The sequence below is a fragment of the Paracoccidioides brasiliensis genome (genome assembly GCF_000150735.1).
Source record: "Paracoccidioides brasiliensis Pb18 unplaced genomic scaffold supercont2.22, whole genome shotgun sequence".
Lineage (NCBI taxonomy): Eukaryota > Fungi > Ascomycota > Eurotiomycetes > Onygenales > Ajellomycetaceae > Paracoccidioides > Paracoccidioides brasiliensis.
The window spans coordinates 45,939-59,428 of record NW_011371379.1 but is presented as its reverse complement, the minus strand read 5'-3'; the positions used below and the strand labels follow the sequence as shown (position 1 = coordinate 59,428).

Here is a 13,490-nt window from a genome sequence, read left to right as displayed (position 1 = left end):
TTTTAATGTGATCATCTCATTTATAACCACCAGCTTCCAGCAGTAGCTGATTAAATTCAGGCAGAAAGTCAAAGAGAGCTCTTCTACTCTGTTATAGATTGTTGAACTTTTGCATAGTCTTTTTCTGTCATATAGAATCACTAAAGAGCATGTGTGTCTGCTTCAGTAAGCTCTCTACTGTGAAGTTGATCTTGTTCTTATTATTCTCAACTCAGAGATAAACTTGAGCTGCTGCCATTTCTTTCAGTCTTGAGTACATATATCAAGCATATTTCTCATTATTATCTAAAGCTTTTCCATCAATCTTAAGTTTTGATTGAAGCTTTAGCTCTCACTGAGAGTAGTGCTTCAGATTAGAACCATCATACTTCTCACAGTCCAGTAGCTTAGTCTTTGATCTTCTGACTGCAATGAGTGATTGCAGGTTTGATTGAGAGAGAGTTGATGTTGAGATGTTCAAAGCTTGTCATAAATTAGCTATTTTAACTTGCTGAGCTGCTATTAAATCTCTGTTCTCACACTGGACCTGTTTCTGCTGTTGAAGAAAGATCATTCATTGTTGTTTAAAGCTGCTGAAGATGTCTCTGCTCATTGCTTCATGTTGATTCATTTGTGTATTTGTTGTACAAGTCTGCTGCTTTATCTCATTCAGCTAGCTATTTTCAATGTTGCTTGTTCATTTGTTAGCATGATTGCTAACTCAGTCTATTCATATACCAGTACTATTACTGAACTTTGTGATGCATGATTTAAGACTCTCAATAGTCTATCATATGTCAGCACATTTGCTGAGCTTCATGATATAGAATTAAGACTCTCAGTGGTCTATCAATGAAAGTAGTGAAGCAATTCATAATGTAAAGAGTTAAGCTCTAAGAACTAGAGGCTAGTCCTTCTATATAATAAGAACAAATTGCTTGAGAAAGGGAAAAAAAGAATGAGATGAGAACTTGAGCTTAAGCAAACTTGTGTAGCATGATTACATGCACATGTGCAAATGATGACTAGGCTAAATCAGTCAGTCAGAGTGAATCTAAAGGTTCAACCCCTTATATTTACATTAAAGTAGTAGACTCTTATATACAAGAGTCTAACTAGTAATTGATTTTATAATCAATTACTAGAGTTTAGTTAGTTATATTGACTATAATTATAAATAAGTAAAATGATTAAGTAGCTTAACTATTTGTCTTAAGTAGTTAACTAAATATTGATTAATTTATCTATTTTTTTATCTATAAGTTTTCACTTAATTAGTGTAATTTCATTTAGTATATAAAACTTTATATTAATACTATTTAGTAGTCAATAAGATTCTATCAAAGTTTATATACATAATAATTAGTTATTGAGATATACTAATTTATAATATCTTCTTCAGCTGTTAGATATGTATAAAATTTAACATGTTTTCAAGCTGTTAATCTGCATGTCTATTAGTTCATTCTGTTTACTATGAAACTTATTTATCAAAATAGAATCCACTAAAAAACTATTAAATTCAGTGATAATACTTCAAATAAAATTAAATCTTATAGTTTAATTAATTAATTAATTTATCAAATCATATAAGGATATTTAATAAATAAAAATAAATAATTAAAGATATTATTACAGTGATTTTATCTTTAAAATCAATAAAATTTCATTTAATGCAGTCTTTTTTAAGAGACTTAATTTTTAATTTTCTAATTAATATTGATATTGATAGTTTCTACACTTTATTTATCTTATATTTCTCTGAGAAAAGTTTTTAAAATATCAGTAATTTCATCAATCTTTATGTAAAATTGAAAAAAGTTAATAAAAACATATATAATAAAGCTTTACAGCTCTCTGAGGCAAAAGTTGATATAGAATCAACTTCACTATTACTTGAAATTCATAAATCTTTAACTATAATATCTACTCTTTTTAATTTTTTTCATCAATAATTCTTTAAAAATATTAATATAATAGAAATAATAATTTTTATATATTTTCTTCTTTATATAAGAGCTTATAGATTCTGTCAGACTAATCTATATTAGAAAAATAATCTGAAATAAACTTTATTTATTTTATATAAAAATATATAAGTTGTATTTATTTTAAAGAAATAAAATCGTATATATACATATTAAATCCTTATAATGTATACTAGTCAGAAGTTTAAAATAAGAATTGATGATATAAGATAGAGTCTTTAGCTATAGAATTTTATACTGTATATTGAAAATATTATATATTTGATTTAAAGATTTTAATAGATAAGATTATGATTAAATGCTTTAAATGAAGTTAATATATTTATAAAATTTCTAATCAATTAATTTTATAAGATTATAAGATATTTAATCTAGTAAAATATAAGTATATATGAACTTTTTTCTGATCTAGCCACTAACAGAGTATAATATCTATTTATCAATTCTTAGAAATTACAAGAATAAAATTAATAATGATAAATTTTCTTCAATATCTTTCTATAGTTTTTATATTGAATGCTGAGCTATCTGCTAAATCTATTATCAAATCACTCACTAAATTATCTACTAAGCTTATAATTAAATTCTTTATAAATATTAAAAATTTTATTAATTAGTAAGTAACTACTTACTCAATTTATCTTAGCAACTACTTTATCTTTATTTTTTTATTCAAATTACTATATGAGAAGAGATATGGTACTTGTAGAATTACATGATTAAATCAGACTTCATTTTTTTTATCTGAATTTAAAGAGCACATGATAACTATTTTAAGCAATAATTTACATGTTATTGAGAATGAGAATGTTCTATATCTTGTCTGACAAAATAATAATATAATATTAATACTAATTATAATTTATTTATTGAATATCTTTATTGAGTATACTTGAAAGTGATCTGAATAACTCTTAATAAATATTAAAATTATATAAAAGATCTTTGAAGATCAGCTACAAAAAAGATTGAAAATTTCTGTTATTATAGATGATTACAATCATAATATAATTGTAGTGAACCTAGCAAATCAGTACTGTGTAGTATATATTAGTCATAGAATTATTTATCAAATCTGACTTTTTATTTTCTACTGATTTATTGATTCTATAGTAGTTAATGACTATATACTTTAATATATCTATAAGAAGCAGCAAAGTATTTCAATGAAGAACCTGCCTTCTCATATAAGCTTTTATGACCAGCTTTATCAATAACTCTTTGAATTTATATCTAAGATTTATAATTATCTTCTATTCTAATAATCAAATTCTACTTTAAATCATTAATGAATTACTTTATCAAAGCAATTAATTTGTATCTGATGTCAGTATAAACAAAAGCTAGGTCAGCAACAACATAAACAAACATCAGAATCGTATTCTGATTGCTCATCATGTCAAAATATGCGTCTCTGTTTGATAACTCAATGTTCAAAGGAATTCCATAAGATTACCCAATCTAGTAGTGACAACGCGAATCCTTAATTAGAGCCTTATAAATTACCTTAATACACACTAATACCAAAATTACATTGATAATTCAATGAGAAATCATAAAATATGTACTAATTGAAACCGCGCTAATTGAGAAAGAAAGAACTTATAGACGAGGGGATAAAATTATCTTATTTATCTGGCCTTTCCAACACCACCCATCCAACTCTCTACCATTCAATACCACTAGGAGCAAAATGCTGCTCTCCAGATATTTATTAATCCCATAATACCCACCATCTGTAAATATTATCTGTATACTTTGTACTACACAAAACAATAAATATTACATTGACTTTAATCATAAATAAGTAAAATGAGTAAGTGGCTTAACTATTTGCCCCAAGCAGTTAACTAGGATTGGCTGGTTTACCTATAAAATTATCTCATTTATCTGGCCTTTCCAATGCCAAAGAACACCACCCATGCAACTTTCAGGCTCTACCATTCAATACCACTAGGAGCAAAACACTGCTCTCCAGATATTTATCAATCCCATAATACCCACCATCTGTAAATATTATCTGTATACTTCGTACTACAGAAAACAATAAATACAACAATGCATGCCCAATCCCTCCTAACCCTCTTCTCTTTCTCTCTTCTCTCCCTCAGCACCTCTGTCGCCGCCGAAGACAACGGCCTTAAAATTGAAAAGACTCACACTCTCGAATGCGAGCGCCGTACCACGGCTGGCGACGTTGTTCAAATGCATTACCGTGGCACCTTGGCCTCTGACGGTTCCCAGTTTGATGCCAGCTACGACCGCGGTCAGCCACTGGTGTTCACCATCGGCAAGGGACAAGTTATCAAAGGGTGAGTATATTATTTAAACCCTGCGTCTTCCGCCTTCGTCCCTTGAAAAATTTGAAATGCACTGGTTAACTAAATGCTTTCTGGTTTAGATGGGACCAAGGCCTCCTTGATATGTGCATTGGCGAAAAGCGCAAACTTACCATCCCTCCGGAGCTGGCCTACGGTGATCGCGGCATAGGACCCATCCCTGCCAAGTCCACTTTGATCTTTGAGACAGAACTGGTGAACATCCAAGGTACGAAGAAGGATGAGCTTTGAAGTCCGTATTCTTTTTGCCGTCCGTAATTCCGCCCGATCAATAGTACTCTCCCTCTCCTTCTCTATCCGTACCATCTACGGATACGAACCTAGTGAGGTGAACGATTGTTGATACGCACTTTTGCAGGAGTCGGTGGTGATACTGGCAGTAATACGTTCCTATGGTTCTTTGTCATTCTGTTATCGGTGGCGGGATACTCCTTCTGGAGACGATATGGGTTCGTTAGGTTGTTTGATCAACGTAGATAGACTATGGAAGTAATACGACTACTTAATCATTACTTTCCCGAGCGAATTGCGGATTATATGCGAGAGTGAAGCTGTTCTGTTAATTGTGACTACTATGAAATACCTATCTATATCCCTATGTAACCTTATGTCCTTACTGTCCACACAAAAAAGCTCGAATCCCAAAAAACTCCAGATCAATCAAGGGTATAACCAGAAACCTAGCCATCTAAATCTAAAAAGAAACCAGTTAAGACGAATAGGTATTAAGGTTTTGTCACAAAATCAATCCATCTCCTCTAAGTCTCCCCCACTGCCACTCCCCTTATAATCCTCACTAACAAGTATCCCAACCAAACATTCCCCAAGCATCCCATCCCAATTAACCCACGGATGAATCTCTGCAAAGAGTTTCTCGGAATTCTTCCCTGCCCCGCGCAATAGCTCTCCTTTCCCACCCGGATGAAATGGAAGGTAAGGGGTTATGTTGTAAACCTTACCCAAGTATGACGTCCATGCGTCTTGCCCTTTCCTTCCGTTATGCTCTCTCAACATCGATGGTGTTACATGTATTAGCATTGGTGGAAGATTCTCTCCACGGAGTTTGTGGTTAGGATTGGATGATATCGCTGCCCAATCGAGTGGCGAATGGCCAGGCTCAAGTTTGACTTGTCGAGACGGCTGCGTCTTTCCGTGAATTTGGACCGGGGCGAGGGTACTAGAGGTGAGGCCTCGGGACAAGGGTACGCGGAGGGAGGCAGCTACGGATTGTAGAGGACGGGGTGAGACATTTAATGAAGGTCGCGAAGGAGGTAACATGGAGGTTGATTTGGGTTTTGATTTGGAAGTATTTTGGGTTTGCACTTTGGGGGGCGGTAGTCGGGGAGGGCCCATAAGGGCATTATTAGTCCTAACATTTCTGGTCTCTAAGGATGGTAATGATTCAGATATTGTTGCTGGAGAGGTGAGAGATCGCTGGGCGGGGTATGTCTTATTTAATATTTCGATGGACGCCGGGCTTTCCTCCAAATTTAGGATCGGCACATCTATCGAGAGGGGTTGCATCGATGTCGCTTTCGGAGTAGAGCCACCGGATCTAGAGTAGGTTCGGCCGCCGCTATCCTCAAATTCTCCTCTGGATAACCCATACTCGTTCTGAATTGATTCTGTCTTAGGCGGGGGTTGGTATGATGAAGAGTTGTCCTGTAACAAGGTTGGTATTCCTAGGGTGTTTCTCAACAACTCGTGGAGAGGCGCAAGGTTCCATGATCCCAAAGGACGCTTGTAGAGCAAGAAGGAGATTGAGGCAACAAGGGCCCCTACGCCTACCCAGCCCATGGAAATATTGATAATATGGGGTGAGGATATATCCCTGATCTGCAGGACTCGTGGGGGATGACAACGCTATATCGCTTTTTGACATTTCATGAGAAGGCTTTTGAAGGCAGAGGTCTCCATCACGTGATTCTCTCTGTACTCCGTGCGTGAAGTTCGTTAAAAAAAATAGGGTTTAAACTTTTTTAAGCATAAAAGAAGGATTCACAGATCTGTACTACAACACCGCGACCTTTCCATCTTGGTTAATGTGTATGAACAGTACGGAGTACTTCTGAAAAGGATAATTATACTGAGTAAGAATATTAAAATACAATATTTACCTTCTTATTGGATTATTAATATAAACTTGGGGTTTCCAATCATCAGTTGGGCTATTGAGTCGTTCCAATAAAGCTCCAAGTGCCTGCAAAACTCAAGTCTTTTGCCATTTCTTCCTTTCATTTTTATACCCAGGAAAATTCAAAGGTAGTTGGCTCCTAGAAGCACTGTGATGAATCTAATTTGTATGTATCTACATATTCTATACAACGTCTTCAAATCACATATCTGAAATGGCAGAACGAAGGGAAAGGCTGTCTTTCGCAAGTGGTGCAATATGTATGTAAGACAGTACTTGTAGTTGGGTGTGTAAGTGCATTAACAAAAAACAAATGAACTTAAATAAAAATGGTAAGAACCCGATTCTTCAAAAGACAATCTAAGATTCTTGAAAATAATTGATTTGGTAGAAATAAAATTCTCAGTATACGTTAGTAGAATAAATTAAATCAATATGATTAACAATTTTGAGGTCATGACGGGGAAGGTAAAAGAGCACAAAGGGTGCTCTCTGACAACGAATGCATTTCAATATCAGGTAATAAGAAAAATTATAAATAACGGGAGGGACTGACTATGATTCATGCAGTAGAACCTAAATCATGAATTAGCTAGGTAAGAAACTTATAAATTGCAGGTACTTACCGTTGGCTTTCCTTTCTTATTAATAATGACACTAGTAGATAGAAAGATGCCTTGCTCAAGCTCCGCGGGTGCGGTAAAATGTTCTCGACCAAAGTTTATTAAGTTATTGAAAGAGAGCAGCCACCGATACTGTATTGATTAAACCAGATTGCTCTCCATAGCTGACGTAAAATAAACCAACAGAATTCCACTTCACTTGTGCTTCAACCCCTCCAGCTCTGGATATGAATTCTGCTATCACATAAGATCCCTCCAGGGGCTTTTTGAAGACGAGACTCTCTCTAGCAGTCCGTGAGGGAGAGAAAGACTTGGATGGGAGAGTTTCGGCAAGGGTTTCTTTGTTCATTTGACTTTGTCCATGCTGCGGTGTTTTGGGAGTCTTAAACTATTTATTTTGACATTAGTTTAGAAAGAAATAAGGCACCATATTGAATGCAGTGTAACAAGTGAAATTGAATTAATAGGATATAATCGTGCCCCGCGCACCCACACCTGATGTGGGTGCACCACAGCGTAATAATAAAAACAGCATAACAATAAAAATATGAATAATTAGAACTTCAAAAATTAATATCTCATCACCATGCTGCTAATCTATGATAATTAATTTATCTATATCATCTGTAGTAGCTGTATTATTTGTAAGATGTTCATATATATCATTAACCTCTTGTTGAGTTAGATCTGTGATATTTTTCTTCAAAGCTCTCTCAACATGTTTGACTCTCTTATAATGTTCTTTTTCTGCTTCCTCCTCTTTACATTGTGTGATCTTTCTATTTGCATCTCTGACAGTGAGTATATCTTCTACTTGAATCTGCTGATATGTATTTTTAGTGCTGCAGTATTTGATTGCAAGATAGTAACTCTCAATCTCACTCTCTCTTATAGCATTAAGTTCTGTCTGAACAAGACTGTCTTGGAAAATCTTGTTCAATCAATTACTCAGATGAGATGATTTAAAATTAAGTATATTCTTCATATCTTGCATTATCTTCTTTGTCATTTGAATATGATGTTGTAGCTTCTCAATTGTTTTGAGTAAGAATAGCTGTGATAAAGCAGTATCTAAACAGTTTGATTGTAGTGAAAAAAAATCTTCTTCATATATTTACAACTCAGAGTAGTCAGATATCTTTGAATCTAGCTTAAGTAGTATAGATTGTGAGTTGAATAAGACAATACCACAATCTGCAAAGTCAGTCTGAATAGTAGAAGATTGAAAAGTCTTTTTGTAAACATCAACTAGATTCTGTAGAAATTGATATTTTTTATACTGCTTATATCTGTATCACACAGCTTGATTAACTGCCTTTGAATGATAATGCTTATACTGCTGAAAAGATACACCATCTAAAGATTATAATATATGAGTTGAATGTGAAGAAAATTTATATAGAATAATCTTGTGAAGATTGCAGTTTTGTAGAAATTCTTTAATGAGATGAGATTTATCATTGTTAAGAAGCAGCAATCAATGACTGTCTTGCTGATATTTTTTAGAGATCTCATTAAAGTGCTGAATTTATACAAAGTCAATCTCATTATTGATATAGCCAGTATCTGATATAATAATTGTATATTCATCTGGTAGATTGCTTTGTATATATCAATCTTCAAATTGAGTTTTGAATTTCATGATGAAGATATTCAATATCTCATTATTTACTGAAATACACTTAATCACAGTGATCAATTCTCAAGAATATGATGAAGTTATAACTGAATTAAAGTCTTTAAAAGCAGTAAAAACCTATTCTTCATATTTTTGATTCTCTTGAAAGCCAATCTCATCAAAGTTGTAGATATCATAGATTTGAAACATGTACTTTTGAAGTAAGATTTTCAAATAGTCAAATTACATCTTGATGTAGTTAATATCTTCAACAGCAATTCTTTTTGAATTCATTGTCTTCTGCTTAATTCTTCTATATTCATTCAAACTTTATATATATCAATAGATTCACATCTTGCTGACCACAGATGAGAAGGTTGAAGAATCAGTATGATGATATTTGAGAATGAGATTTATATTATCTTGAATCTGCTCTGTGGTCAATGAGCAATTATTTCTGTTTATATGAGCTATTCACTCTTTTAACATGTTCTTCTGACTCTTACTAAGCTTTTTATTCAGTGTAGTCTTTGCATTGTGTTTTTCATTGATTTTTACTTGAAGATATTGATAGGAAATGTTGAATTTGCATACTAGAGGTAGAATTTTATGTTTTCAGTTGTCATTATAGACTTCAATGGCACTCTGAATACATTTTTCAAGATCATCTATCTTATTGATCACAGTGGTGGTGATATATTAATATTTGAAGATTGATTAATGAAGAAGTTGATATTTTTATTGTTATGCTGTTTTTATCATTACACTGTGGTGCACCCACATCAGGTGTGGGTGTGTGGAGGCACAATTATTAGACAACTTGTGGAGCTCTTGGCACACTTAAATCTTACTGTTACCAATCTGCACCTGGGAATTTTGAATCCGGGTGAGAGATTCCGACAAAGAAGCTTAGCCTATGGCGTAATTGAAGGGGTAACCGCGCCACATGCACTAACTACCTCCCGTTAGTGCACCCTACTATAAAGAAAACATCATCATAATTGAAATCTCTTTCTCATATATTTATTACCAATCTTCAAAAATTAATAACCATCACCATCATGTCTAATAATATTAAACATTTAGATTTAGAAGATTAGATTCAAATAACATTAGACATCATAAAAGCAAATTCAAAATTTAAAATTATAAACATGATATAAAAATATAAAATTTCATATAGAACTCTATATAAATATATTAAGAGAAGGAGATCCAAAAATATGAGAGTTTTCAACAATTGAATATTGAGTAATAGTCAGAAAAAAGTGATCAAAAAGTGAATTCATCAATTAAATAAAAACTTTAATTTTTTTATATTTGAACATATCAAAGTTACTATTAATTGAATATTAAGTTATTATCATATCAATTTTAACATTTATTCTTCTACTATTAGCAAGATGTAAGTGTATCAACTCATTAAATATCTATCAAATTATAATAAAATAAAATAGAAATTTATAAATTCAAAATAGATATCAAATAAGAATATAAGCTTTATTATCAACTGATTTGACTACTATAAATTTATCTTTAATCAGTATAAGTTTCATATTAATAATATTTATAAGTTTAACAAGATTAGATTTTTTAAAAAAAAAATATAAATAATAAATAATAACTATTTATTAAGATATTAATTTTATTATATAATTATTATATTCTTATAGATTAATAATAATGATAAAATATATTAGTCTAAATGATATAGTGTCAAAGTTATTAATTATAATAAAATTAATAATTCAACTAGAAGATTGATATATATACTTCAATTTATCTGATAATTATATTATTATCTTATCAGATACTAGCTTCAATAATAATAAAATTGAATTTAAATAAATAAAGCTTTTTATTATAGCACAGGTGCTATTATTGTAAAATTTAATTGATTTATTTCAATCTCAACTATATTTGATTATTTTTATTGATTTACTCTACTCTAAAGATTGATTTCATTCAATTTTATATTATAATCAGTTACTTAGATTGATTTACTTCAATTTATAATTATTTATATATATTTAACTACTTATTTATTCTATATTTTAATTTATAATTTAGTATTTTTATTGCAATTATCTAATAGATAAATAAATTGAGCTTTCATCTTACTATCATTATATCTTTAGACTAAGTCATAATATAATATTAAACTTCTCTTTTTCAAAAGCTTTGAAGATTGAGTAGCAAGTCTATATTTCTATATTCATATGAGCTTCTTTGTAGTTGTAACTATGTTGAATGTTTAAACTCTATATCTATATCTATATCTATATTTATATAAGCTTCTCAATGATCGTGACCATATTAAGTACTTAAATATATAGTATTTTATTATTTTTTATTATCTTTATATTTATTATAAAAGTTTCTTTTACTGCTCTTTATCAGAAATTTGAGAGTATTATTTAAAAGTTTTAAAATCTAAATCAATTATTTTTAATCTTAATTTGATTGAAAGTCTTTACTATCAGATATTAAGTAAATTTCTAGAAGTCTATATTGCTGAGTTAAATATACTTTTTATGATATTAAAGCTTAGAATTAGTCAGATTTCTCAGTATATCAATCTGTAACTAGTTAACTCAGTAGTTAAATCTTCATTAAATTTATAAAAAATTTCTGCATATTGTTTTAGTAGTTAGCTTCTAGCTATTTCTTCTATTTGTTCTTATCACACACTTTTCAGCAGTCTCAGTTAATTATTCTGTCTGTTTTAATCACTTTGTTATAAAAATTCTGCTTGCTACAATCAATCTAACTGCTTCAATTTCTATGATTTGATTATCAGCTTCAATCACTTCACTTCAATCACTTTTATATTGATTGCTCTACTCATCATAACTCAACTTAATACTCTGAAATCTAATGATCATTAAGTTGAAAACTGTTATTTTTATTTTTATTCTTCTAAACTTTATTACTACTATCAAACTGCTAAATAATTTCCAGCTTCTATATAAAAATCCGATGATAATAACTAAGATATTAATGAGATATAAATGAAAATTTATAAAAATCTAATAAAGAATAGCTAAGGCAACTAATTGACTGATAAACTTTATAAATTTTATTTTACTCTTTTTTTTGTATCTAGCATAGCTGCTTAAGCAAGTACTTTCTTAAACTGATGAGTAATGTCATAGTGCAGTTGCTCTGACTGAGCCAGGACATCAAATTAGACTCAGCGCCCGATTAGTGTAAGATGGTTGAATCTCTCATATTGTATGTGTGTATGTATATGTGTTTTTATTTAACGCCTGGTTAGTCCATGTGTCTTATAGACATGTGATCTAGTAGAGTCTGCGTCAAACTATAGAGCAGATAGAGCTGTGTCTGTAGATGACTATCTATCTAGTAGCTATCTTATAAATGAGATAAAAGGTTTGTATATTGCTGCACTGGCAGAGCTCATGAATCAGTTGTCATAGAGCAGAGGTTTTGAGAGGTTTTAGATTTGTGGGAGAAAGATAGAGAAGATGAATAGAAAAAAAGACAAGAAAGAAAAGAAAGAAGAGAAAAGAGAGAAAGAAGAAGATGATGATAAGAAGAACAGAAGTAAGACAGAGAAGAGAATGATCTGTGAAATCTGATCTGAAGATGTGCAACAGCACATTGAACAGATATTCTGATAAAAGACTGTTTTTCTTAGTCAGTTATTGAATTCTAGAGCCTCACATGAGGTTGTCAGTGTCTTGTGAAGATTGTAGATAGACCAGCATCACTTTGCTGCTTTTCTTGCAAGAGTGCAATAGTAAAAATGTTCTGAGGTTTTGCTATATTCACATCAGCAGTAGCACTCTGCATCTTCATGTTTAAGATGACTGTGATAGACTGCAAAGTCTTCATGATCTGATCAGACAGCATAGAGCTTTTCTAATGTGAAGCATGAAAGTTTTACCACTGTTGAGACTCTCTTTAGTGGAATCTCCAGCTTCATATAGCATTTGAGCTGATTTTTGATCCAGTAGTTCTCAAAGACCTGTGTGATTTGTTTCATAGTATGCTGCTTTATATAAGCTAGAGTGTCTATGCTGTCAGATTGAGATATCATATTTGCACTTGCTGTCTGCACTGCAGCTGCTTTGACTTCAAGATCTGTCTTTTCATTATCAGTCATGTCTGTGTGACCTGAGACTCATCTAATGATCACTCTGCTCTGGATGATCAATGAGAGTCTATCTCTGCTCTGCCAGATCTTTATGACTTTTAAAAACTGCATGAAGATCTGCTTGCTAAAGATATTTGACACAGATTTAAGAACTCATGCTATCTTCAAATTATCTAGACAAATATAGACATTGCTGATAAACTTCATCTGAGAAGAGATGATGACTTTCTTTAGACTCTGCAGAGCTGTCATTGCCTCTGCATCAAAGACCTCTGCTTTATTCATTGATAGATTTTCTGTGAAGATTAAACAGTGTTCACTATCTCAGTATATAGTCTATTCTACATCAGTTGTGTGCTGAGAGCACTCTATCTGTGAATCATCAGTAAAGATCATCAGATTCAGAGAATTGTGTTGTTGTAGCCAGCTCTTAAAGTCTTGTGCTGTCTGTTTCTTTGTGTGATCTGTCTCATACTCAATGTGCAGATCTTCTTTTCTGAGAGATCTCATGCAAGAGAGTATGAGTAGAAAGTCATGTGCTTCTATCTCATCAGCATGACTGAACACTCTAGACAGATGTGTGGTATAGAGCTTGATGATAGCTACTTTATTAGAGTGTCTCACTAGCAGATGTCTCTTGTCAAACTTTTAGATTCTTACTGCAAATACAGCATGTCAGTTGTCTAGTA

At 31.8% G+C, this 13,490-nt stretch overlaps 2 protein-coding genes across 2 annotated transcripts; one reads left to right on the top strand and one right to left on the bottom strand.

The window, feature by feature from the left end:
- Positions 1-4,025: 4,025 nt before the first annotated feature.
- On the top strand, positions 4,026-4,537 carry PADG_08587 (uncharacterized protein; the record flags this gene model as incomplete). Its single annotated transcript, XM_010765596.1, has 2 exons — positions 4,026-4,279; positions 4,369-4,537. 2 exons carry the CDS (start codon positions 4,026-4,028, stop codon positions 4,535-4,537), a joined length of 423 nt encoding a protein of 140 aa, XP_010763898.1.
- A 513-nt stretch (positions 4,538-5,050) lies between these two features.
- On the bottom strand, positions 5,051-6,103 carry PADG_08586 (uncharacterized protein; the record flags this gene model as incomplete). Its single annotated transcript, XM_010765595.1, has 1 exon — positions 5,051-6,103. The coding sequence occupies one exon, from the start codon at positions 6,101-6,103 to the stop codon at positions 5,051-5,053; it is 1,053 nt and encodes a 350-aa protein (XP_010763897.1).
- Positions 6,104-13,490: the final 7,387 nt, after the last annotated feature.